Genomic DNA, 26,809 nt, shown 5'->3' with positions numbered 1-26,809 from the left:
CTCCGAGGCCCTCCTGCGGTTGGCGCCGTCTGCCCGCTCACGTCTCCGCCCAGATCCCCCGTTCCTCAGGCGGGAGGCCTGTGCGGTCAGGGTCACCGATGGCCGCCCTCACCTGACCGCCTCTCAGAAGCCTGTCCTCACACACGGTGACTGGGTGCTGGGGTCGCCTTCCGGCACAGAATCGGGGGCGCGATCAGCCCTGGCAGGCTGACAGAAGGACCCAGACCGAGGGGCCTGAAGCAGGCCTGGTCCACCTCCGGCCTCGGCCCGTCCGTTCCCCCGGCACCGCGGCCGGTGCCGCCCGAGGACGGGGCTGGAGAGACGGCGTGATGAGCGCGGCCCTGCGGCTGGTGGTGGCATCCCATTGGCACTGCCTGCGTCACCCTCCGGCCCGGCCGCCCTGCACGGGGAGCGCAGCAGACCCTCCACGCAGGGACCTGACATCACACGCGTGGTCTGCGCTCCGAGGCTAAACCCTTGCCCGCGGCCCTCCCCACCCCCACCCCGGAGGGAGCGCCCACGTTCAGACTGGCCCCTGGACGGGCTCCTGCCTGCGCCGCCGTCCCGCCTGCTTCTCCTCCGATTCCCGGATCGGCATCGCAGCGACAGCGAGGCAGTGCCTGCTTCAGGGACCCCTCCGTCACTCCACCTCATAGATAATTGTTGATCGATCGATTGATTGATTGATTTCTGAAAATATTTTTATTGGTTTCAGAGAGGAAGGGCGAGGGAGAGAGAGACATCAATGATGAGAGAGAATCACGGATCGGCTGCCTCCTGCACACCCCTCACTGGGGATCGAGCCCACAACCTGGGCATGTGCCCCGACCAGGAATCAAACCGTGACCTCCTGGGTCAGAGGTCGACGCTCACCCCCTGAGCCGCCGGCAGGCGTGATGGGTTTCTGTCTAGTCACTGTGTGGAGAGGGGTTAAGGCACCTCTGTCAGAAGCAGCCGACATTAGACAAAACCCAATCCAGGCAAAATGATCACTTTCACGGCAGAGCCCGACTCTTTGTCCCGTTCACCTCGGCTGGCGCCAAATGAGTCCCACGTGTCGTCCCTCCCGAAGGACCGCAAACCGCATGGCTCCGTGGACGTGGACTAGCCAGTCAGGCCGCCGTTCCCCAACCAGGCGGGCCCCCGGGCGTGTGGCCACGCAGCCTACATGCCGCACCCCGTGTCCTCGGGGGTCAGAGCCAGCCAGTTTTCCTTCCAGAAATGGCGTGTGGAGGAGGGTGCCCTGCTGGGCGGGCAGGAGCTTGACAGGAGGGCAGGGTGAGGCCCGTGATGTCACCTCGGGCCTCCTCACGGGCAGCAGGAGCGGAGTCACCGGGTGACGGTGGAAACGCCCGAGAACAAGACTGAAGTGGTGCAGCCCGGCCGCCCGCCCTCCGCAGGCCTCGCCCGGAGCCCCGGCCGCCCAGCCTCTGAAGCCCTCCTTCTCACTCAGCGTCCAGCGGAGGCCTGGCTGGGCCCTCGGCCACTGGACAGTGGGAGGTAATTTCAGTAGAAAGTCAACACTTCCAGCAACGGACGGGCACTGGGACGTGAAAGCACGTGGACGTGGGCGTCACAGAAAGGGAGGCGCTTGGAACAGTTGATAAAGAATACACAGCCCGCCGGTGGTTCAGGGGTTGGGCGGCGACCTAGGAACCAGGAGGTCACAGTTCGATTTGGGTCAGGGCACAGGCCCGGGTTGTGGGCTCCATCCCCAGAGGGGGGCGTGCAGGAGGCAGCTGATCCATGATTCTCTCTCATCACTGAGGTTTCTATCTCTCTTTCCTTCTCCCTTCATCTCTGAAACCAATAAAGATATATTTTAAAAATGAATAAATAAATGAATAAATGCATGGATGAATGAATGAATGCATGGATGAATGAATGGATGGATGGATGGATGGATGGATGAATGAATGGATGGATGGATGAATGGATGGATGGATGGATGCATGGATGAATGCATGGATGAATGCATGAATGAAAGAATGGATGGATGATGGATGAATGAATGAATGCATGAATGAATGCATGAATGGATGGATGGATAAATGAATGCATGGATGAAAGAATGGATGGATGATGGATGGATGGACGGATGGATAGATGAATGCATGAATGAATAAATGGATGGATGGATGGATGGATGAATGAAAGAATGGATGGATGGATGGATGGATGGATGGATGGATGAATGCATGAATGAAAGAATGGATGGATGGATGGATGGATGGACGGATGGATGGACGGACGGATGGATGGATGAATGCATGAATGAATGGATGGATGGACGGACGGATGGATGGATGAATGAAAGAATGGATGGATGATGGATGGATGGATGGATGAATGAATGAATGAATGAAAGGATGGATGGATGGATGGATGGATGGATGGATGAATGCATGAATGAAAGAATGGATGGATGGATGGATGGATGGATGCATGGATGGATGAAAGAATGGATGGATGGATGGATGAGAGACGGAACGTGGCTGTGGATGGAGACTCCGTACTTTGTCAGGGGTCAGCTCTTCCCGACCGACCGGCAGGTTCGGTGCAGTCGCGTCAGAACCACGGCAGGCGACTTGCCAACTGCGGACAGACTGACCCTGACACTCACGAGGAGCAGAGCCAGGAAGCCAGTCCGGCACGAACCCACGGCGAGCTCCCATCCCGCGCCCTCCACAGACCAGGCTGCGGCAGCCGCCCGCCCCGTGTGGGCGCTCCCTCAGGACGTGAGAACGACCGCATCCTCAGATGCCCAGGCCCCGGCGGCCCACGAGGGTGCCCGCTGCTCTCCGGTTCTATTCATACATTAACGTTCCCCGTTATATCCTCTCGCGCGTCATTGCAGACTCTCCAGGGCTCCCTGCCCGTGGCCTGGGGCCGCCCCTTCGGGTACCGGCTGCTCTTCCCGTTAAGACTGTGGGAACCTTCTCTGTGCCAGACGAAGGCTGGACAGGCCGCTCTGGGAGAGGACCCACCCCACAGGCCCCGCGGCACGCCGTGGCCCAGCCATTGGTGGGCTCCGCCTGCCCCCTGCTGGATCCACACGCAAACGCTGAAAACAAAACAAGAGCCAGGTTTTGCCTGAGAACCTTCCCCTTGAGACAGAAACAGTCATTACCATGGTTTTCGGAACCCACATGTCCCAGGCGCCGTGGCCAAACTCGCCGCACGTCACCACAGCCGCGAGGGGCTCCACGGGAGCCCGGCCCCGACTGCTCGGACGGAGCTCCTACCGCCACGTCCAAGGACCGGGGAGCCCACGTCAACATCAAAATATCCACGAGGAAACCGATGCTGAGCGAACCTGTCACGTCGGGAAACATCGTCCGGAGGCACAGACACGCGTGCCCCGCGTGGAACCCAAGCACAGACGCAAAGATGTTTATTCTCCCCACGGCTTCGTTCAATGGAGACCTTTTCTAACTACTGGTGAGACTGAGGAATTTTAAATATCCTTAGAGTAGGTTCCAAAACCCATCATTTACAAAATCCCCAGCAAGCTGCCCCCAAAGATTCCAAAAGGCTGCCCAGTTCTCAGTGGCGTCAAACGCTGTGTGTTTACGTTTGGGTGGGAAAGGGATTAGAGTAACCGCCTCTGAGAGTTCACTTTATCTTCAAAGCAATCGCAACCTCATGAGATGGTTCCCGAGACCCTGCTTGCTGTGGTGTCTAATCCCAGCGTCTAATTAATTGAAGGGTGCGGGGTGGTTTGTGGGGGCTGCTGTGAGCTGAACTCCTCAATCAGCAAATGAAAGGTAAGGAACATATGCCCCCCATCCCCCCCCCCCGGGCCCCCCCAGAGCCACCATGGGAAAGTTCCCTCTCTTCCATTTCCAGAGCATGAACTTTCAATCATGTTTAGATGGTAAATTAGACAGGCGTCTACCACTGAGATGACTTTTTTTTTTTTTTTTTGCATTTCTCCAAAAAACACTTGAGAACGATTTGATGGCCAAATTGGAATAAGGAGAGAACAGAATCAAGCCATCCACACCCAGCTCAGGGTTCTCAACCCCCCGCCCACCCGAGACAGACCCGCACCTGAGACAGGTCCAGCCTGCCTCCCTCAGCTCAGGTCGTGCAAAATGCCCAGCACCAGAGGAGACTCCGCCCTGCTCCCCAAGCTGTCTCCCCAAGTGACGGTGGTGGTGGTGGTGGTGTGATGATGGTGATGATGGTGATGGTGATGATGGTTAAGGTGATGATGGTGATGGTGATGATGATGGTGATGATGGTGAAGTTGATGATGGTGATGGTGATGTTGATGATAACGATGATGGTGATGGTGATGGTGATGACACAGTTTTGAAGTAGAAGCTGGCGGCTCTAGCCCACAGAGACAAGAGCATTTCTAAGACTTTAAATATATACGGACAGTACATTAGGTGTATACATGAGGAGCGGAACATAGCAGCAGAGCTCCCTCTATCTGCTGGACGTAAAGTCACCTGCACGGCGATCCGCCTGGTAAACAAAACGAGGAACTCCACCGCAGGCACCCTGACATCCCTGAACCCCTGCACCGCGGTGAGAGGTTCCCGGCAGCAGCTCCAGCCGGAGCCGCATCTGAAGAGTCGCTCTAATTGGAGAGGATAATTTTCTTGACTTGAAACAATGGAGATCAGACACTACAGGCCTGGACCACGCAGGCGGCTTCCGATGGGAGGGGCACAGACACAGGGCGCGGCGTGGGAGCCTGAGGCCGGCGGCGCGGTGCACAGGCCCCGGCAGGGCCGCCGAGGCGGCTTTGGAGAGCCTGCCCATGGGACCCACGTGCAGCGGTGGCTCCAGCCCGGCTAACGCTCACACACCTGTTCAACCGGAGGCCGTGGACGTGTCACCGAGTGTTAGCGCCAAAGCGAGAATCAGCGTCAACAGGAAAATGGCAGCCCGTTGACGATTCTCTCTCATCATTGACCTTCCTCTCTCTCCCTTCTCTCTGAAAGAAATAAAAATATAAAAAACCCACTCATTAAATAGCAAATTAGAAACACCATGACGAGTCAGAAGGAAGGAAAGGGCAGGACGAGGCCCCGAGACCAGGTGCTGGCCCGGCCCAGGATGGCACTCCCAGCAGAGCCCGGCTGGCCTCTGGGTGACGGGTTCGTGCACTCATTCACTCACCGTTCACTCATGCGCCGTGGGCACTGCCCCTTCACCAGCCCTGGGACAGGACGCAGGAGATGGAGTCCGATCAGGGCCGGGGAGGGTGCAGGAGAGAAGACAGCGTGGCTGTGTGTGACATCACCAGACCGCCGTCACCAGCGTGGACAGCGCGAGGCCCACAGACCAAAGAGAACGTCCCTCGGCCTCCCCGTGCCTCAGTTTCCCTCACAAGGAAACCAAGGGCACATCTCCAGCTCTGAGGGTCCAGGATGGCTCACCTCCCCCACACAGGAGCCTGCCCTTCCCTGCGGGAGGTGCGGGCGCCCCCTGGAGGCAGCGAGGAGAGGGGCCGGGCCTCCACTCCCCTGAGCAAAACTTTCTGCTCAGCTGTCTCTTCAGAGATCTCTGGGGGTGAGCTCCTGCCACCTCTCTGCAGGGTTGCCCTCCCCCCCCCCCACCCCACCCCCACCCCGTGGGCACTGGCTGGGCGCAGGGACGGCTCTACCTTCTGCAGGAACGGGAACCGGCCAGCAGAGGGCGACCGCCTCTGCCACCTCCGAAGGCAGACAGCTGGGCTGGGGGGAACCACAGCTGGTCCCCCTTCAGCAGGGGGGAGGGGGAGGCTGAGCGAGGGCTCTGGGGCCAGGTGGGCACCCAGCTGCCCTGGGAGGCCTGTGCCGCCTGCCACTCTGTCGACGGGACCCTCCAGTGCCCACTGCACAGGCCGAGCCCTCCTGGAGCCGGAAGCCAGCTCGGTGCTCATCGCCTTTTGGGAGCTGGGGGTGGCACGGGGGCAGGCGGAGTGCCCGCCGGGTGTCTGCACCCCTCAGGCAGACAATCTCTGTCTAAGGGGTCAACCCACCAGCCCCTCCCAGACTGGTTTGAGGACCCCGGGGCTGCAGGCAGGACCTGGGGACTAGTGACCGGCTAGGGCCCGGGCTCAGCAGGTCCCTGGAGCTGCAGGGATGAGGGTGCTGTGGGCTGCATGGGGGCTTCAGGGGGTGAGAGATGCTGCCACGGAGGTGGGTGGCATCAGGGACGTGCACCAGGCGGCACCGGGGCAGAGCCACGTCGCACAGAGCGAATGCAGGAAGTCGGCGGTTTGCAGACCCCGAATCCATTTCTTTTCCAGGTAAAACAAGATCTGCCAGGAGGCAGGCGGCAAAGTAACGGCACTTTGTAATCTGAGCCACAGACGGCGGGGTGAGGGGGGGCGGGAGGGGAGTGGGGGGGGGCGCTCATCAGAGCAAATGGCCACAGGGTGAGGGGCCGCTTACCCAGAGGTCACAGGTCAAGGAGACACAGGCTGGGCAGCCCAGGGTTCCCTTTTCATCTCCGCCCTTTTATGCTGTGTGCCCTGGAGGAAGCCGCTCCCCTCTCTGTGCTGCAGTAGCCTCACCTGTGTAATGGGCCACAGCTGCTCCTCACAGGAGTGTGAGGTGATTGTGTGTGTCTGCGCCCCCACCTGCCCTGAGGGCTTTCTGCTCCCTAGTCAGCACCCCCGCCCCACCACCCTTCCCGCCCCCAGCCTTCCGGGAGGCACAGCCCCACTGGACCTCTGGCATGGACTCTGGACGGCCACTGCTCTCCTGTCTCCTTTCAACCCCAGCTGTCACAGCCCCAGCAGGAAAGAGAGGACACGCGCACACGGTTTTTTCTGGAAGGACTTTGCCAAAGGGACTGCTGACTGACAGGTGTGAGAGCAGGCGGACAGCCAACCAGGGAGGTGGCACCCCGGAAACAGAGACCAACCAAGGTCTCAAGGGGGCGGTGCAATGCGATCACCAGGAAGTAGGCACGAGAACAAGGGGTGGGGCCACGTGATCACGCAGGCACTGAACAAAGGGGCAGGGCCACGTGATGGGGAAGGAGGCAGGTGGACAGGGGGTGGGGGGGCACGTGAACAAACACTCTCAAGAAGTCTGGTGAGGACGGAGGAGGGGCCACGTGAGGATTGAAGGGGTGCGGCCAGGAGCCCCAGAAGCTGAAGAGGCAGGAAGGACCCTCCCCTGGAGCCCTCCGAGGGAGCACAGCCCCGACACCCTGATTTCAGATTCCGGCCCCAGAAGCGGGGAGCACCTGTTCCGGCTGGTTGAGGCCAGTCTGCAGTCATCGGAGCAGCAGCCCCAGGAAATAGACCCTCCTTTGGGGGCTCTGACCGGGCTCTGGGAACAGCTGAGCCCTGTGCCCCGCAGGGGAGACCCCAGCCCCGCCCTCACCTCCCGGGCTTCCCCCTCCTGAGTCCAGCCTGGGCCTCGGCTTCCTGGAGCACCGGGGTTGTTGTGCCCATTTCCTAGATGCCAAAACCGAGGCTCAGAGAAGGAGCAGAGGCTGAGAGTGAAGAGGGAAGTCAGAGATAAAAGAGCATCTTTACACAGCACTGCAGCCTGGGGCCATTCGGCGGGCACCTGGTGTGGCCGTAAATTTAGTTCATCCTGAGAATGTGTGGGCACGGGGCACACCCCTCGGGGAAGCAGGAAGGTGTGCCGTGCCCTCGCCGACCCGTCTGGGACGGAGAACACGTGGGGAGGGGGCCGTGGGACGAGTGTCCGTGGAGGCCGGGAAAATTCCCAGTTTCCCAAGATGCATCGCCGCAGCCTTCCGACCTCCAGGTGGGCGGATCGAGGTGGGTCCCTCTGGCCCTTTTCTGAGTTCGGTGAGACTTCAGCCGGGTTCCCGCCAGGCCAGGTGTTCCCCTGTTCAGTGAGAAGACAATGAACCGCGTCTCACACGTGCGCACACACGCACACACACACGTGCACACACACATGCACACGCACACGCACGCACACACACACGCACACGCGCACACACGTGCACACGCACACACACATGCACGCGCGCACACACACACACACACCCTCTGAAAGGCTGGGCCTCACTCCCCGGGCGGGCGGGCCGCCATTCCCTCTGGAGTCTCCCCCTGAGCGGGCAGGGCACTCGGGTGTCCATGGCGCTGATCCGGCTGCTGCTCCTGAGCTGGAAGTGCAGGCGGAGCTCCTGGCGTCACTGCTCGGGCGGCCGGGCGGCGGGGTGTCAGGCAGAGGCACCCCCTCACCGCAGACCAGAGGGGCTAGGATGGGGTCACGCGGGAGGAGGCCCAGATGACCGGGTGCTGACGAACAGAGGGAAGGCAGCCGCAGAGGGTGGCCTGGGGAGGACGAGGCAGAGACGAGTGGGGCGTCTGCCGCCAGGGACCCCCCAGGGTGCGGCGGGCCAGGAGGAGGGGCCGCCCCAGGGGAACGGCCCCCCAGGAGGCCGGTGAGGCCTCTTATGGCTCAGAGGACAAGCTAGGGTTCCAGCTAGAGGCTCAGGAAATGGGGAAGTTGGCATCATTTTCCCAGACGCTTGTAAACGAACAAAAACGAACCCCCACCCAGGACCGGACACACCGTCCCGTCGGGACCCTGGGACCCGGGCCCTTCTGGAGCTTCCCGGCCGCGCTGGTCTGTGGTCCTGCACCCGCCCGCCCGGTGGTCCCTGGCACCTGCGGGTGGTCCCTGTGCACCTGTGGGTGGTCCCTGGCACCTGCGGGTGGTCCCTGTGCACCTATGGGTGGTCCCTGTGCACCTGTGGGTGGTCCCTGGCACCTGCGGGTGGTCCCTGTGCACCTGCGGGAGGTCCCTGTGCACCTGCGGGTGGTCCCTGGCACCTGTGGGTGGTCCCTGTGCACCTGCGGGTGGTCCCTGTGCACCTGCGGGTGGTCCCTGTGCACCTGCGGGTGGTCCCTGGCACCTGCGGGAGGTCCCTGTGCACCTGCGGGTGGCCTGGGCCTCCTCAGTTAAACGGCTGCTTCTCTGTGAGTGCAGGAGCCTCCGGGACGAGGAAGGGGCGTCGGCCACACCCGCAGAGCCCGGCACACGGCAGTCCCGGTGGCAGGGGGTCGTGGCACAGGACAGGCCCTCGGAGGTCTTACAAATGCCGCCTCGGGGACCCTCAGGCCCTCAGAAAGGTGAGCCTCCGGACGGGAGGGAGACTCGGGCAGGCGAGGGTGAGGCCTGAGCTCCCAGGACAAGAGCGGCAGCGCCACTGGGGACCCCACAGACGGCTGGGTGGTCCTCGCCGCTTCTGCTCTGAACCTCCGGTCACAGCAACGGGGCGGCTGGAGAGGAACCGGGTGCAGGCTTCTCCCGTGGGCGCCGAGGCCGGGCCCGAGAGTGAGCAGAGGGCTGGGTGCGCGGGGCAGGGGGGCTGCCGGGGGGTCAGCCGGGGGGTCAGCGGGAGAAACGGGTTCCCCGCCCCCCGCCCCGCCCCGCCCGTGGTGCGCGGTCGGCCTCGGCGTCAGGACATGAGGGGGTGCGTCGTCAGGGGCTTCTCGGGGCGACGTGGGCTCCACCCTTGGGGTCCAGACCACCCCCAAGAGCACCTGGCTGGGGCGACAGCTGGACGGGGCGACCCTGGGCAGTGCGGCCCCCAAACAGCGCCACCACCGGGCACGGCGACCCCGACGGGGCACCCCCTGGACGGGCAACCCTGGGCAGTGCGGTCCCAGGACCCGGCAGCCCTGGGACGGGGCGACCCCCGATGGGCGATCTGGAACTGGGACTGGCGCGGCCTCGCGGCTCCTGTGGGTCCGGGGGCGGGCGGAGGGCGGGTCCGGGGGGCGGGGATGAGGGGCGGGGCTGGGGGCGGGGTTGGTAGGGGCGGGGCTGGGGAGGGTCCGGGGGCGGGGCTGAGAGCGGGGCGGAGCTGGTTCGGGGGCGGGGCGGAGGGCGTGGTGGGCGGGGCGGAGGGGCGGGGCTGAGGGGAGGGCCCGGGGGCGGGGCTGAGGGGCGGGGCGGGGGCGGGGCTGGTCGGGGGGCGGGGCTGAGGGGCGGGGCTGGGGCGGAGCTGGTCCGGGGGCGGAGCTGAGGGAGGGCCCGGGGGCGGGGCTGGTCCGGGGGGCGGGGCTGAGGGGAGGGCCCGGGGGCGGGGCACAGCGGCGGGGCGGGGCTGAGGGGCGGGGCTGGGGCGGAGCTGGTTCGGGGGCGGGGCTGGGGAGGGGCTGAGGGGCGGGGCGGGGCGGAGCGGAGGGCCCGGGGGCGGGGCACAGATGAGGGGCGGGGCGGGTGTGCGCCTTCGGCCAATCGAAGCCGGGCGCCCCTTCCCCCCTGGGCCGCCCCAACAGCCGTGGCTCGTGGGGTTCCTCCCAGACGCCAACGGAGCGGGGGTCGCGTTCACGCCGGGTCCCCGGACCCCCACCCTCAGCCAACCCCGGACCGGGACCCGAACCTGGACCCCTACCCCGACCAGGACCCTTATCCGGATCCGGACCCCCACCCGGACTCCAACCCGGATCCCGACCCCGACCCGGATCCGGACCCAGACCCCGACCCGGACCCCGACCCGGATCCCGACCCCGACCCGGATCCCGACCAGGACTCCAACCCGGATCCAGACCCAGACCCGCCCCCAGACCCTCTCCCAGACCCAGACCCCGGACCTGGAACCGTGAACCCGGCCCAGACCCCAACGGGGACCCCGCAGGTGAGCGCGCCGGTCCCGGGACACGGGCACTGGCTGCCCCGTCACCGGGCCGTGGCTGTTTGGGGTTTGCGCCCCCAGGTCCCCATCAGAGGGTTCAGGAGGCCCCGGCGCCGGACCCCCCCCCCCCCGCCCCCCCGCCCTCCCTCCTCTCCCCTCCCCCCCTCTCCCCTCCCCTCCTCTCCGCTCTCAGCCTCCCCACCCCGGGTTCTGTCGTCCCAGGCAGGGGTGCAGGTGCGGGGTGCCCTGGCGCCCCCTCCTCTTCCCCTCCCGCACCCCCTCCTCTGGGGGTGGCCCGGTTTGGGTTTTCTGAGCCGGTTCCAGGAGGTAAAGGGCCTTCCCGCCCGAGTGACCGGCTCCCAGAGGCGTCCGGGCTGGTTTCTAGCACCCAGAGCATCGGGGAGACACGTGGCCGGAGGGGCAGCCCTGAGGGGAGCGACCCCCGGGACTGGGCTCCAGGGAGCATGGCGGCGTGTGCGGGGCGTGGACAGTGACAGATGACACCTTAGCCCTAGCACAGCTGAGGCTACTTCCTCTGTCCCGAAGTGAGGCCGCGCTGGGAGGGTCCCTGTGAGGCGGGGGTGTGGGCGGGGGTGGGGGTTGGAGGGCTGCTCCCACCTGCGGGGATTTTCCTGGTCCTGTGGGTGGGAGCCGCCCGCTGGGAGCCCTTCCGGAGGCACCTCAGCCCAGAAGGTGAGGAGACGTGTGAGCTGGTCCACGCCCTCCTCCCAGTCCCCGTGGGGGGGGGGAGGCCCCTCTTCCAGGGAGGAGTAGGGGCAGAGGGGAGCCAGCCAGGTCTGGGGTTGCCTCTTCCTGGGGGGCAGGTGTGAGCGTCTGAGGAAAGCAGGCTCCCAGGCACACCCCTCCCCTCCCTGCTCATTCCTCGCACTTGGTGGCTGGGATCCCGGTGCCACGAGGCCCGGAGGCCCAGCCACCGCAGAGCTGGGTTTGGTTACGCCAAGTGCCGGCCTCTTGGGCTCAGGTGGGCATTTGTGTAGGACACGGGCTGGGAGGCTGGGGGGCAGGCGTGAGGCCCACCACCTGGGACACGGACCCCAGAGGTCGGCTCGGGTCGGAGGCGCTCTGTCCGGGCGCCGGGTGAGAGCGGCTCTTCAGAGATTCGCCGGCACCAGCACCGCACTGCTCAGGACCTGCCGTGGATGAGGGATGTGGACTTGAACCTCGGGAGACCCAGGGCCCCAAGACCGAGGCAGGGCTGGGGGCCCGCCTTGCTGTCAGGGCAGGGCCTGCCTAGCTGTGCCCCTCCCACGTTAGCAGGGACGCCGGTGCCATCTCCTCGGCCTGTGCTGCCCCGACCCCAGGCCCTGGAGAGGGTCTGTGTTTCACTTCCTCTAGAACACGGTCCCCGAAACGCTGGCTGCTGGTTCTGAGGGGCTCTGAGCAGCCGGGCCATCCTGGGTGGGGGTGCGCGTCAGCTGGGGAACCGCCTGGCTAACCGCACGTGCACTGTCCAGCACATCCTCACGCGTGGGTTAGTGGTTTTCCTGCAGGTGGGCGGGGCGGAGTGAGGGGCAGACAGCCGGGTGGGGGGCTCCCTGCCCATGTGGCACACGCTCTGTTGATGGGAGCAGAGCTGGGTCGCGCGTTGGTGCGGCCCGGTGCTGGTCTGAAGGCTCAGTGCTCTCAGCGTGGCCTCCTTGGCAGAATCTCGCCTTCTGTTCTCAAACAGCCGGGACTTGGAAGGTGGCTCCGGCCCCTCTCTTCCGGGCGGGACCCAGGCCTGGGGCGGCCCGGAGCTTAGCTCTCCCTCCGGCCCGGGGAACCGGGGATACTATGACCTGGGCACCCCGTGGGGGTGGGGCATGGGGCCCCTCCTGCCTCTCCCGTCACCACCCCCACTCCCGCACCCTGGCTCCCGCAGCCCGGCCTCCACAGGTCCCCGCCGGCCTGTTGGTGCGGGAGGCCTGGCAGGGGCTGGTGAGAGCGGCCAGCTGCACGGGAGGCCGCTCAGAGCCGTGCAGGCCCCGGAGCAAGTGCTCTGGAAGCCTCCGGAAGCGGTGCTGCCTCGTCCCCAGGACCCGCCCCAGGAGGACGGGGCTGTCATCCCTGGCGGCTCCTCCAGGTGCCCTCGCGGGGCCCGGCGATGGCGGCCTCAGCCAGCGGCCCTCGTGGAACCGGCTGCGGTCCCTGAACTGGGCAGCGCACGAGCTGCGCCCCCTCCCAGGAGGCCCGGTGCTGCCTCAGGCCGGCCTGGTCCTCCGTCTGTCCTGTCCGTCCACCCCGGAGGTCCTCCGGGCCACCAGTTCACCGGACACACCAGTCCCTGATAAGAGGGGCTCCCACTGGCCCCTGGGGCCTCCCTTCTCTCCCTCCCCCCCAGGCCTGGGCTGATCCGCTCTGCCATCTGCCCCCGAGCCAAGTGGCCCTCCCTCCAGACGCACCGTCCAGTTAGACCTCGGCTTCCCGAGAGCGTGCTGCCCGCGTCCTCGGCTCTCCGGGAATGAGATGCTGGGCCAGGTGGCCGCCCGCCGGCGTCTGCATCGCCAGGACACGCGCCAGACCTGCCCCTGGCGCCTCAGGCAGCTGGTCCCGTGGTCGGCTCTGTTGTCGCCTGAACGGGTGACCTGTCCCGAATGGTGGTGTGTGTGCAGTTTTTAAACACTTTGACCTGAGAGTGTTGGTCTGAAGTTCATCGTCCTTTCAGCCGTTCTGTCCCCGTTCCCTGGCCCGCCGGCCCCTCGTCCCGCTGTCCCCAGCTGAGACCCCGGCTTCGGGCTGTGACCCCCCATCACTCACCCATGAGCCAGGCACCTGACCTCCCTCACAGCCCTGGGGCCCCTCCCAGGTCAGAGGTCAGCCAGCCGGCGGAGACTGGTCTGCACCCACAGCCCAGCGCAGCCTGGCAGACGGGACGCGGCCCCAGCGTGTGGCCCCCACGCCTGGCTCAGCCTTTGGCCAAAACCCATTTTACTTCGCCAGCGTGTCTGTTCTCAGCGCCGGGTCCCCACGAGCCCGGGTGCTGGGGCGGCGCGGGGTCCAGTGAGGGCCCGGCGGTCAGTGGGTCCAGCGGTCAGTGGGTCCAGTGAGGACACATGGTCAGTGGGTCCAGTGAGGGCACATGGTCAGTGGGTCCAGTGAGGGCCCGGCGGTCAGTGGGTCCAGCGGTCAGTGGGTCCAGTGAGGACACATGGTCAGTGGGTCCAGTGAGGGCCCGGCGGTCAGTGGGTCCAGCGGTCAGTGGGTCCAGTGAGGACACATGGTCAGTGGGTCCAGTGAGGGCCCGGCGGTCAGTGGGTCCAGCGGTCAGTGGGTCCAGTGAGGGCACATGGTCAGTGGGTCCAGTGAGGACACATGGTCAGTGGGTCCAGTGAGGGCACATGGTCAGTGGGTCCAGTGAGGGCCCGGCGGTCAGTGGGTCCAGCGGTCAGTGGGTCCAGCGAGGGCCCGGCGGTCAGTGGGTCCAGTGAGGGCCTGGTGGTCAGTGGGTCCAGCGGTCAGTGGGTCCAGCGAGGGCCCGGCGGTCAGTGGGGACTGAGATGACACGTGGCAGCATTAAACTTCTTACTAAAGGGAACTGAAGGAGGCTGGTGCTCCTGGGCTGAGGTGTGGGCAGGGGAGGGGGGAGCTCAGGGCCTGTCTGTCCGTCCGTCCTCTCCACACAGCCCTGCAGCTCACTGCTTCCTGGGCCGGGACCTCCCAACCCTAAATTAACAGGTGGCAGCCAGGCTGGTGTCTGTGCTGGGACCCAGTCCTGGAGGAGGAGGAGGAGGAGGAAGGGGAGGGGGAGGAGGGGGAGGAGAGAATGCAAGAATGCAAGGAATCTGGTCTCAGCTGAGCTGAAGGGGGAGGAGCCAGGGCAGCGGGAGGGGCCCCTGTAATTAGCCGTCACTCCTTCCCCTCCCTCCTGCCGTCTAGCACCTGGACGGACAGATGGGGAGTGACCCAGGGTCCTCTGCTGCCCCAGCTACTGGAGCTGTGACCGTGGCGGCGGGGGGCGGGGGGGTTCAGACAGCAGCCCCCTATGCCCCCCCCTGGAGCGGGGACCCAGGCACGAGCGCACCCGGCTCACCCCACTGTGAACAGCTTCCGCCTTCAGCAAGGCCCAGCCCTGCAGTCTCAGTGTCATCTCTACCGCGGGGACCACGTCCTTCCCGGCTTGGCTAGGAGGGGGGACCGTCCCGGGACTGGGGACCAGCCCCCCGGCCCTGCAGCAGGGGAGCCCAGCACACACCAAGCTCCAGCTCCGTCCGCCGCTGACACCTCTGCTTCTGCCCCACGCAGCCCCCAGGTCTGGGCTCCCCACGTCTGGGCCACATTTCACACCCTGTAGGGCGGACGCAGGCGCCGGGGTGGAGGCTGAGGAGGCCGGGCAGGCGGGGGTCACGCACCTCCACTTCTCGAGGCCCGGGTCAGGGGGCGGTGCTGGTGGTGGCAGCTGGCTGCCCCCTGCCCCCCGAGCCCCTAACTGGGCAGTGGGCAGCTCGACCTCCAACTCAGAGGCGCTGTTTCTGAACCCTGCGCGGCGCATGGAGGGTGGACGCGCGTTAGCAACTGGGCGGGGGGGGGGGGGGGGGGGGGACGCAGTGACAGCCAGCCCGGGCGCTGTCCTCGAGGCTCCGCCAGCTGCACACACAGGCACAGGCACGCATGCACACGCACATTCATGTGCATGCACACAGCACCCACGCGCGCTCACGCACCTGCTGGGAAGGCCTCCGCTCTGTTGTATAACTTGCCGTGTATGTTAACAGCTTTGCTGAGGTCAGAGCTACACGCTATGACACATTGACGGCAACGACAGGACGCATTTTGGTAAATGTCCCACGGACGTCCCCGCCACGGACCCTTGTACCAGCCGTGGGGCCCCTCCAGCCGGGCAGCCAGGCCCCCCGCCCCAATCCCGGGCGGTTCCGGCTCCTGTAAAAGGCGGGTGTGGGCAGCTCCTCCCTGGCCCCGTGATGGCTTTGAGACTCGTGCACGGTCCGTCCGTACTTTGCGCCTTTTTATTGCTGGTGGTTCTCCCGCATCGTCTCACGGACCTGGACTCGTGCCGAGGTGCAGCAGCTCTGTCCCCGGACACCCGCAGGCCACGGTGCTGAGGGCCAGGCATCCGGGAGAACTGGGCAGAGAAGAACCCTCAGGTGACGTGACGTGTGAGGCCGGGACGGGGTTAGGGACCCGCCTCCCGGCTCTCCCAGACCTGAAACCACGGCCCCAAGGCATCACGTGGGCACTGGCCTCATGTCTGCTTCCCCCGCGAGGGAAGCTGCCTCCTCGGTGAGCGGGCACAGCGGTGCTGGGGGGCAGGTGTGCGGGCGGAGCGGCCCTCGGGGCCCTGGGCCCTGAGCCTCCAGGAAGTGAGCATCAGTCCCTGTTCTCGGCCCCTGGGGGCCGCCCACTCTGTGTCCCTGTCCCCCCGCTGTCCCGTGTGTCTGCGTGGGCGTGGCCGAGGCGCCGGCTCCCTCACGCCCTGCCGTGCGCGAGCACCTGAGGAAAGGGTGGCCACTGACGTCCGTTACGACGGGAGCGCCGGTGACCTCCAGTCCGTGGGCCACAGGGAACACGTGAGCTGGGGACACACGGGGGCCAGGGCCTCCGCTGGTGGTTTTGCCTTTTTCAAAGTCGTGGGGCTGACGGCTCACAGGACCACGCGTCAGAGACGACTTGTTTTGCATTCAGATGAGGGAAGAGGACAGGACTGGGCCTCCCAGCTCCCACGTCTGCAGGGCAGCCTGGGGGGCCCTGAGGCCCTGAGTCTGAGCGGAGCTGGGGCAGAGCTGGGGCAGGGGCAGGAGCTGGGGCAGGGGCAGGAGCGGGGGCAGGAGGGGGCAGAGAGCGGGGAGACATGTGCACACCTCTAACCACAGGGCCAGACCCCGGGCAGCAGGAGGCCAGCACCTGCAGCGGTTCTCACACAGGATGGGCAGGACGTGACCCAGGACGTGACCAGGGCCATAGGAGAGTGGCTCTCGGTTCCTGCGGCCGAAGGGGCTCCGTGGCCTGCAGGGGGACCTGTGTTTGGGGACAGGGGGCCACTGCTCTGATCCACTTTGCTCAGTGACCGTGTGCAGGAGGCCGGGGGGGGGTCCCACTGCCTCTCCAGGTCCCTCGCAGTGTCCCTGGTGTGGGCGTCTGCGTCCGGGCATCTGCGTGGCCTCTCCCGTCCCCGAGAGGAGGCGTGGCCCGGGAGTCGCTGAGGGGAGGGAGGAGGCCCAGCAAGTGTTTATGTGCATTCCAGGCTGCTCAGCCCGGCACTTACAGCTGGACCTTGTCCCGCTGGGCGGCCGGACCCTGGCCCTGCCCCCGTCCTTCCCCCGCCAGGAGCTCCCCACGGCGCCCCGTCCTCGGGAAGCCTGCAGCTGGGTGAGTTTGGGGTGCCGTGCACCCCAGCCGTGGCCGGACGGAGGGGGCGGGCCCGTCATGTGGTGGCTCATGTGGCCCATCCCCCCGGTGGATGCGGACCACGGCTGCGGGGCCGCCCTGCCGTCCTGACCGCGGTCTCCCGCAGGAGCGGCCCTGGCCGGGGAGGATGGCCGTGGAGATGGCCGAGGAGGGCAGGGACGTGCTGGTGCTACTGCCCACGGGGGAGCGGCTGCGGCTGGTCCTGGGGGTGAGCGCTGGGGGGGCTGTGGGGTGAGCCGGGGACGTTGGGGGCCCTGTGCTCATTGCCCTCCCCTCTCTGACTGGATCCTGTCACTTCGTTGTTGTTGGTCCTCATCTGAGGGTGTTTTTTCCATTGACTTTAGGGAGGGAGGGGGAGGGAGGGGGGAAGGAGGGGGGGAGGGAGGGAAGGGGAGAGAGGGGGGAGAGGGAGGGAGGGAGGGAGGGAGGGAAGGGGAGAGGGAGAGGGAAGAGGGAGAGAGAGAGAAACATGGATGTGAGAGACCGTCGACAGGTTGCTTCCCGCACGTGATCCAGCTGCAGTCCAGGTGCGTGCCCTGGGCCAGCACTCGAACCCGGAACCCGGCTCAGCCCTGCTCTCAGGAGGGGCCTGGCGATGGGCGGGGGTCAGGGCCCAGCAGGGGCTCCGGGGCCCCAAACTCCGCACCCGCCAGCCCGGGGTGGAGAGATCGCGCCCTGCTGAAGGCGGGGCCTCCCGCCCCTCCGGTTCTCCAGGCTGCCCTGGGTGGGTGGGGGGGGGACCCCTGGTCTTCAGTCACCAGGACCTGGGCGCAGGCTCCCCTCCTGGCCCCTTAGGGGCCGGGCTGACTGGCCGCCCTGAGCCGCCCCCTCCGGCAGGTGCAGGCCACGGGGCGTGAGCTGTTCAGGCAGGTGTGTGACGAGGCCGGCATCAGGGAGCCCCACTTCTTCGGCCTCTGCGTGGTCAGAAGTGAGTAAGCTCTGACCTCCGACCCCCGCTGGGGCTGAGTCTGAGGGACCCTCCCTGCTCTCCCGGCCCCGGGAGCCACGTCCGCTCCCGACTCCCTCCTCCCGAACCCTGGCGCTTTGTACCGGCACCGCCGCCACCTCAGCCCCGGCGCTGGCCTGGCGGCACCCGGGTCCCTGCTGAGCCGGCCCGTGTGCACGCGTCGCCTCCCAGCAGGACGCGGCCCCGCCCTCGGCGGTCCGGGCTCCCCGAGGCCTGAGCGGCGCACGTGTCCTCTCTGCTTCCCCCCCAGACAGCGAGTACCTGTTCATGGACCTGGAGCAGAAGCTCAGCACGTACTTCTCCAAGGACTGGAGCCGGGAGCGGCCGGAGGTGCGGGGGCCCCTGTGCCTGGGCCGCCCTGTGCCGGGGGCGGCCGCTGCCCCGTCCCCGTGGGTCCAGAGGGAAGGCGGCGGCGGGCGGCCCGGCCGCTGAGACCTGAGCGGAGCGCGGAGCGGGGGAGACGTGTGGCGGGGGCTGCTGCGCTGTCCGCTCTCCGTCCTCAGGCCCCTGCTCGCCCCCCGCAGGGCAGGAGGTCCCGGGCCCCCTTCGTGGCCTTCCTCCGGGTGCAGTTCTACGTGGAAGACGGGCGGCTGATCAGGTGCGTGCGGGCCGCAGGGCCCCGAGCGAGGAGGCCCGCCGGGCCAGGCTGTGCGCCAGGGCCAGGGCCGCGTCCCGGGGCGCAGCCACCCTCTGATCCGGGACACGTGTGGCGCCGAGAAGGTGGGGCTGCCAGACGCGGTGGGTGTTCTTAGGCGGCACGGGGCGGGCACGGGGGTGGAGGTTCCTCTCAGCCTGGGGCTGTGGGGGCGTCCGGGGCAGCCGAGCCCCCTCACCGCCCGCCGCCCCTCCCAGCACCCGGACGGGCCGGCACCTGTACTACCGCCACCTGCGGGAGCGGGTGCTGCGGTCCCAGGACGCCCACTGCGAGGAGGCCTACTTCCTGCTGGCGGCCTACGCGCTGCAGGCCGACCTGGGCAACCACAGGGCCCGCGCCCACGTGGGGCGGTACTTCGAGCCCCAGGCCTACTTCCCGCAGTGGGTAAGGCGTGGCGTGGGGCTGGGGTGGGGGGCAGCCGCGGGGTGGGCGCGGCGGGCGGCGGGGCCGGAGGGCCTCACGGGCCCCCCCTGTGGCCAGGTCATCGCCAAGAGGGGCAGTGCCTACCTCCTGAGGCACCTGCCCGCCCTGCACCGCGAGCAGCGGGGCCTGAGCCCCCGGGAGGCCGAGCTGCGCTTCATCCGGGAGGCGTGCCGGCTGGCGGACGTGCCCGTCCACTTCTTCCGGCTGTTCCAGGTCCGGCGCCGCGGGCGGTGGGCTCGGCCGGGGCTGCCCGGGCGGCGGGGGGGGGGGGGGGGGCAGGTGGCGGCCACGGGGCGGGTGACACCGGCCCCGGGACGGGGACCCACGCAGCGTGCGGGCGGCCCTCGCGGCGGAGCTGTGTCCTGGCGGTTCCGGGGAGCAGTCACCGCAGGGCGTGTCCGTGTCTGTCCGGGAACCAGCGGGGAAGGGCTCTCCCGCAGCAAGGCCGCCCCACGCCCCACGGGACAGGGCACTGGAGGGGACGTCCACCTCCTGCTGTGAGTCCCGGCAGCGCGAGTCCCGGCAGCGAATCCCGGCAGCGCGGCGCTGGCTCTCTGGGGAGTTAGGACGAGGCCCGTCCGCGGGGAGAGGACGTCAGAGAGCAGGAGGCAGGAACGGGGGCCGATCTTCCCTCCAAGGAGGGAAACGGAAGGGCCTGGGGACCCTGCTTGTCCCTGGGGAGCCCCCCTCCCCATGGGCTCTGACCTCTGACATGGTGTCCTTTTAGGATAAGAAGGAAGAAAGACCTACCATTGTCCTGGGGCTGACCCTCAAAGGAATGCAGGTCTATGAGGTGAGGGGGAGCCCCGGAGCGCCCCCAGGGCTGGTGCCAGTCGCCGCCCGCCGCTGACCGGGGCCTGTGCCCTGCAGGAGGCGAACCACACTCTGCAGCTGCTCCATGACCTGCCCTGGCGCCGCATCGGGAAGCTGGCCGTTCTGGTGAGTCTGCGGGGCCGGGAGAGGGGGACGGTCTCAGCCCCCGGGCCCAGGGGAGCCTGGCCGTCCTCCACCGTCCCTGCCCTGGTGCCCAGCCTGGCGCTGTGCGGGGGGGGAGGGGGGGGCAGAGACCACCCCACCCGGGACGGGCTGTCCCACGGCCCCCGGCCGCTCTGGCTCCTAAGGGGTCGAAATAAAGGGAACGGGGAGGCAGAGACGCATGGGGCGCCAGCGGCTTCCAGGCACCCACCCCGGGTCCCAGCCCCACAGGCCCCTGGGCCAGCCGGCACTCGGCACGTGGCACTCGGCGCGAAGAGCAGGGGGGCCCTGAGGCCTGGGGTCCGCCGAGGGGGGTGCCTGGACTTCTCACAACCTCGAGGGGGCGCCCCGCTTGACTGCCCCTGAACACGCACCTGCCCGTGGGTGAGATGCGCCAACAGGAGCCGTGGCCGCTGCCCGGGCCGGGTATGGCCGCCGGTTCACACGCCGCCCTGTCGTCCTGGGGTCCTGGTCAATCCACCTCCTCCTCCTCCAGGGGAAGAAGTTCAAGATCCAGCCCGACGGGCGGCCGGCCCGCAAGCTGGAATTCTACACGGGCTGCGCCTTCCGCTCCCGGCACCTGCTGCGCCTGCTCCGCGCCAGCCACCAGCTGCACCTGGCGCTGAGGCCCGCGCTGGCCCAGCTGCAGCGGGAGGAGGCCCAAGGTGGGCGCCGCCCCCCTGCCCCCTGCACTCCCCCCAGCCCCCCCCCGCCCCCCGCCCCCTGCCCCCCCCCTGCCCCCTGCACTCCCCCCAGCCCCCTGCACTCCCCCCGCCCCCTGCCCCCCCTGCACTCCCCCCGCCACCTGCCCCCCTGCACTCCCCCCCGCCCCCCCCGCCCCCTGCACTCCCCCAGCCCCCTGCACTCCCCCAGCCCCCCTGCACCCCCCCACCCCCCTGCACCCCCAACCCCCCTGTATTCCCCCCAGCTCCCCTGCACTCCCCACCTCCATCCAGGGTCGCCTGTCACCTCCTGGCCTAGGGTGTGGGCGTGGCCTCCTGGCAGGCGTCCTCTCGGAGGACCTGGTGCCTGGTGGTGGTCCCCTCCTCCCGCCCCATGGGGAGCCCAGTGCCAAGAGGGGTCTGTGTGACGAATTCTCCAGGGGGCCGAGGGGTGCGAGTGCGTGAGCATGTATGTGTGCACGCGTGTGTCTGTGCATGCGTGTGCACTCCTGCTTGTGTGTGTGACTGCTCAGCGGTCCTGCCCAGACAATGATGGGAGCCCCGGGCCCTGCGTGGGTTTACCAGCCGGCGTGACACATCCCACCGGCGGCCCCGGCTGTCCCTGTGGACAGGCAGAGCGCCGATCTCCGCACTCCTTCCCCCACGCACTCCGTCCCTCTCTGCAGAGAAGTGTTACCGGGAGACGTACATCAGCGACACGCCGGAGCTGGCCCTGCGCCCGGCGGGCGGCCGCCTCTCACTGCTCTCGGCCGACAGCCACGGCAGCTCCCGGGTGTCCGGCGTGGAGCCTGGGGAGATGTCCGTGGACGAGCCCCCCAGGGCCGCAGCCCTCCCCGGGGAGGGGGCGTCCTGCGGCTCCAGCCTCAGTCCGAGCAGCAGAGACACAGCGGGTGACGGCGGCGGCCGGCCCGAGGGGGACACGCAGGACCTGGGGCCCCCGGGGCGCGGTGAGTGGGCGGCTCCGTGTCACCGCGGAGGCAGGACCGCGGCCTGGTTCCTGACGGGCGGGCGGCGTGGTGCCTGGGCTGAGACGGCGGGGGGGGGGGGGGGGGGAGGTCCTCCGTCCTCGGTGCCGCTGACCGCAGGGCCTCAGCCGCCTGGCCGCCTTCAGGGTGGGCCGCGTGCGCAGGTCTCTCCCTCGCACCTGCACTGTCGTCCAAGTCCCCACAAGCGGCTGCGCCCCGTCACCCGGCGCGGCCTCCCCAGCAGCTCCCGGGGCTCGGGCGCTTCCACCGTTGGTCCCGGGGTGTGGGCCCTGAAGGGTGACAGCGGGGACCAGCCTCAGGGCCCCCCCCCCCCCCCAGGGCTGCCCAGGGTTACTCAGTGCCCCCTGGGCCGCCAGCGTCGGGAGGTTTGGGGTAGCGTCCGTGGGGCCAGCGTTGTCCCTGCTCACGCCCCCCCTCCCTCCCTCGCAGCCTCTGGCCCCCGGGCCGTGGCCGTGGTGCGGGTCACGCTGGTCAGCATGCGGGGCTGGAGCGCCGAGGCCCTGCACCAGGTACGGCCCCCACCGTGGCCCACCCCACCCCATGGGGCCCAGTGTCCCCCTAGGCCAGTGGTCGGCAAACCCATCAGTCCACAGAGCCAAACATCAACAGCACAATGATTGAAATTCCTTTTGAGAGCCAAGTTTTTAAACTTAAACTTCTTCTAACGCCACTTCTTCAACATAGACTCACCCCGGCCGTGGTATTTTGTGGAAGAGCCACACTCAAGGGGCCAAAGAGCCGCATGTGGCTCGCGAGCCGCGGTTTGCCGACCACGGCCCTAGGCCCATAGGAGGGTCCTGGGCAGAGACCCCGGAGCCGGAGCCTGGCAGGGGGGAGAGGGGTGATGGGGGGCGGGGGGGGATGGGGGGCGGTTCCCCTGGCCTCAGCGCCTGAGTGACACTGGGGCTGGCAGCGCGGGGCCTCTCTGGCCGTGTGCTCGGTGCGGCCGTCACCTGCACCACCACCGTCTCCGCCTGTGGGTGCCCACGGGGCGGGGGGGGCAGCTCCACCTCAGGCCAGGGGTTCTGGGTGCCCAGGCGGGCGGGCGGCGGGGGGTCCGGGCCTGGCTGGGAGCTGGCCTGGGGGAGATGCCGGGAGGAGGAGGGATGTGGAGGGAGAGAGAAGCTGGCCAGAGACCGGGGTGGGGTCTGCCCGTGTGGCTGGGGCTCCCGCCAGGGCCTCTGAGGTCAGACCACCCTGCACGGAGCAGGTGGCGGGGAACAGCCAGCAGGACCCCAACCTGGACGGCACCAGGGCAGCTCAGAGCCAGCCCGGACGGCTCCTCCCACGGGAGGGGCTGCTCCTGACCCCCAAGATGCTCCCAGCCCTCATTCCTAAACTCCCCGTCCGATTGGTTAAAACAAGAAAACCACCCCGGGCCAGCCCCTCTGAACAGGGGTGGGTCAGCCTTGGGGAGGGGGCCGGGCGCCCCACGGGGACACCAGCTCCCCTGTGAGACTCCATCCCGCGAGGGCCCCGTGACAGGACAGGAGTCGAGGGCCCATGTCACTCAGCGCGCCGCCCCGGGACAGTGGGGTGCAGGGCCGGCTCCACCGTGTCCTGAGGGAATGCAGGACTCGGTGGGTGGCCAGCGGGGACAGCCGGCCCCGGGGCCGAGGCCGGGGCGCAGGGGCTCAGGGGTCAGCGTTGGGGAGGCGGGGACAGATGGAGGAGCAGCCCCCGACGAGCTGCGACCGAGCAGCGAGCTGGGGAGGAAGCCACGCGGGACCCACCTTGAGTCTCCCCGCAGATCCCGGGGGCGGCCTCCCCCCACGCCCACGCGGACCAGCACAGCCGCAGCCTGGAGGACGTGCGTCCGCGCCCTGCCCCGCGCGCCGCCCGGAGGCCCGTGCCCACCCCGCGCAGCCGCCCCCGTCCCCGCGGCGGGTCCACGGCCGGCCTCGCCCTGGACCTCGGGGAGGACCGGCGCCCGGAGGAGGTCGTGGTGTAGCCCTCGGGGCGAGGCTCGGTCCACCCTGCAGGGTCCACCCGCTCCACCACCTGGGGCTCCAAACACACGGAGGGGCCCGCCCACGTCACGCGGCTCTGCGCACGCGGGCTCGGGCAGGGTCTGCTCACATTGGACGGCTCGGCCCACGCAGGGCTCCGCCCGGGACGCAGGGCTCGGCCCACGCAGCCAGCTCAGTCCACGGGGTGTGGCTCTGCCGGGTTGGCCAGCCTCGACCCCCATCCTGTGCTCGTGGCCCCCGGCGCCGGGGCCACCGAGGCCTCAGGCGCTTGCTCTGGCGTCACCGCCGTCAGCGCTGGAGGAGAGCAGCCCTCTCGGGACCACGGAGGGAGTGGGGCTGGGCTTGTCCCAGGAGAGGCCCAGGTTCCCTCTGCACAGACCCGCGTGGACGGTCAGCGAGTGCAGGGCTCCGCAGGTTCCCTGGGCCACTCTCCAGTGCAGGCTGCTGCGAGCCTGGGCCCCGGACGCGGCCCCTCTGTGGGCCTGGCCCAGCTCCTCCCCCAGACCTCCCGGCAATGCCCCTGTCCACCCTCGGCGCAAGGACCCCAGCCCACAGCGGTGTGGGCCCCTGGTACCCCGAGCTCACTGATCCCCACAGGAGGCTGGCACAGCGGTGTGGGCCTGGTCCCCCAGAGCTCACTGATCCCCACAGGAAGCTGGCACAGCGGAGTGGACCCCTGGTCCCCAGAGCTCACTGATCCCCGCAGGAAGCTCGAACAGTGGTGTGGGACTGGTACCCCGAGCTCACTGATCCCCGCAGGAGGCTGGCACAGCGGTGTGGATCCTGGTCCCCCGAGCTCACTGATCCCCGCAGGAAGCTCGAACAGCGGTGTGGGCCCCTGGTACCCCGAGCTCACTGATCCCCGCAGGAGGCTGGCACAGCGGTGTGGATCCTGGTCCCCCGAGCTCACTGATCCCCGCAGGAAGCTCGAACAGCGGTGTGGGCCTGATCCCCAGAGCTCACTGATCCCCACAGGAAGCTCACACAGCGGTGTGGATCCTGGTCCCCCGAGCTCACTGATCCCCACAGGAGGCTGGCACAGCGGTGTGGGCCTGGTCCCCCAGAGCTCACTGATCCCCACAGGAGGTGAGGGCAGGTTTGGGCTGGGGGCGGGGGGAGGGGCGGTGCCGCGAGGCTCATGGGCCGGCCCTCATTCCCTGCTGTGGAAGGACATGAGGACGTACCAGGCAGATGTAGTAAAGATCCAAATACACACGTGTGCGTGCACCAGGCTAGCCTGTGCAGGTGGGCGGGGCCACACCCAGTGTAAACCCATCCACTGGGGCTTCACCCTGGGGGCCGCTGGGTGGACAGAGGGCCGGACAGACCAGCCGGCCCCGCGGAGCTCACATCTGTCTAGGCTGCAGCTCAGCGGCGCATCGTCCCTTAACCAGTGGTGGCGGGTTCGACTCCGGCCAGGGCACAGCCCGGGTGGCAGGCTCCATCCCCAGTGGGGCGTGCAGGAGGCAGCAATGGGTGTTCTCTGCCCCTCCCTCCTCGCTCTGAAGTCAATAAACACGTGTAAGAAACCACCGTCACCGGGCTCCGGCGTGGCCAGCGCTGCGGTGGGGACCCCGGCGGGAGGGCCGGGCAGGGGCCAGGGCTGGAGGTGGCCTCACCCGCCCCGTCTCCCTCATTAAACGGGCATCGCCCGGGGGTCAGTGCTGGCTCAGCGGGTCCTCGATGGCGCGGAGCCGGTCACGGTGTGGCCTGGGCTTCCTGGCTCCAGGCAGTGCCTGGTGCTGCCCCCGGCCCAGGGCCACCGAGGACACAGGCCTGCGGCCAAGAGCAGGAGGGTGCGGGAGCTGGGCAGCCAGGTCAGGGCCCGCTCCCCCACACACACGCAAGCTCACGCACACGCACGCACCGACATGGGGAGCCGGCCCCCACCCGTGCCCCAGCAGCCAGGGGAGCCTGCACCAGGCCCACTGCCTGTTTCCCCGCCTCCCTCGCTGCCACAAGAGGGCGCTGGCGGCACGTGCGAGGCCTGGGCCTGGGCATTTGGGGGCGGGGGGGCGTGGAGACTGGACGTGGGGGGCCTGCTGGCAGCTCAGGGCTGTGTGGTCTCTGACCGGCCTCTGTGGGTGCAGGTCGGAGCCTCACGTGCAGACTGAGCTCCCCCTCATTCCTGACCCAACCCCCCTCGTTGAAGGTGCGGGCGCCAAGGGCCGCGGGGGCGGGGCGGGGCGGGCCCCGGGAGCCACGGGAGCCTATTTCTGTCCGTCCTCTGGCCTGTGGGCGGACGTGGAAATCAGGCCCCTAACCTCCCGGGGCAGCCTCCCTGCCCTCCTCCCCGCACCCCCAGGAGCCAGCCCGGCTCTCAGTCAGGAGGGGGCGGGAGGGGCGGAGGCTCCTTGGAAAAGTCAGAAAGGGAACCTTGCCCAGCCGGGGTGGCTCAGGGGTTGAGCACTGACCTATGACCCAGGAGGTCAGGGTTTGATTCCCGGTCAGGGCATGTGCAGGGATTTGGGCTCGAGCCCCAGTAGGGGGCGTGCAGGAGGCAGCCGATCCATGATTCTCTCTCACCACTGATGTTTCTCTCTCTCTCTCTCTCTCCCTTTCTCTCTGAAATCAATAAAAACATATTTCTTTAAAAAATTAAAAATAAATAAAAGAAAGAGCATCTTTTCCTTTTGTGTCCAAAGGTCTCGTAGGCAAAATGATCTCAAGAAACTGGGTCTGAACCGTGGGGAACGGGTGGTGCGTGAGGGGCAGGTCCGGGCTGGCTCCCTGCCCCCGAGTGGTGACCGCTCCGTGACGAGGCGTGGCCCGCGGGCTGTGGTGCACGTGGCAATGCCCACGCCCTCCCCGCCCCGTGACGAGGCGTGGCCCGCGGGCTGTGGTGCACGTGGCAATGCCCACGCCCTCCCTGCCCCGTGACGAGGCGTGGCCCGCGGGCTGTGGTGCACGTGGCAATGCCCACGCCCTCCCTGTCCTGTGACGAGGCGTGGCCCACGGGCTGTGGTGCACATGGCAATGCCCACGCCCTCCCTGCCCCGTGACGAGGCGTGGCCCACGGGCTGTGGTGCACGTGGCAATGCCCACGCCCTCCCCGTCCTGTGACGAGGTGTGGCCCACGGGCTGTGGTGCACATGGCAATGCCCACGCCCTCCCTGCCCCGTGACGAGGCGTGGCCCGCGGGCTGTGGTGCACGTGGCAATGCCCACGCCCTCCCCGCCCCGTGACGAGGCGTGGCCCGCGGGCTG

The 26,809-nt window shown here is 67.9% G+C and overlaps 1 protein-coding gene and 1 long non-coding RNA gene across 2 annotated transcripts; both read left to right on the top strand.

The window, feature by feature from the left end:
- The first annotated feature begins 10,176 nt into the window (after positions 1-10,176).
- LOC129150535 (uncharacterized) lies at positions 10,177-13,216 on the top strand. Its single transcript, XR_008557266.1, has 2 exons — positions 10,177-10,584; positions 12,923-13,216. It is a non-coding gene; the product is annotated as an uncharacterized LOC129150535 (long non-coding RNA).
- A 3,855-nt stretch (positions 13,217-17,071) lies between these two features.
- On the top strand, positions 17,072-23,584 carry FRMD1 (FERM domain containing 1). Its single transcript, XM_054722689.1, has 11 exons — positions 17,072-17,152; positions 17,782-17,872; positions 18,162-18,241; positions 18,436-18,509; positions 18,764-18,950; positions 19,047-19,202; positions 19,717-19,782; positions 20,461-20,629; positions 21,313-21,594; positions 22,063-22,142; positions 23,384-23,584. The coding sequence occupies exons 1-11, from the start codon at positions 17,072-17,074 to the stop codon at positions 23,582-23,584; spliced, it is 1,467 nt and encodes a 488-aa protein (XP_054578664.1).
- Positions 23,585-26,809: the final 3,225 nt, after the last annotated feature.

The sequence above is a fragment of the Eptesicus fuscus genome, chromosome 10 (assembly GCF_027574615.1).
Source record: "Eptesicus fuscus isolate TK198812 chromosome 10, DD_ASM_mEF_20220401, whole genome shotgun sequence".
Classification (NCBI taxonomy): domain Eukaryota; kingdom Metazoa; phylum Chordata; class Mammalia; order Chiroptera; family Vespertilionidae; genus Eptesicus; species Eptesicus fuscus.
This window is presented reverse-complemented; position numbering and strand designations above follow the sequence as displayed.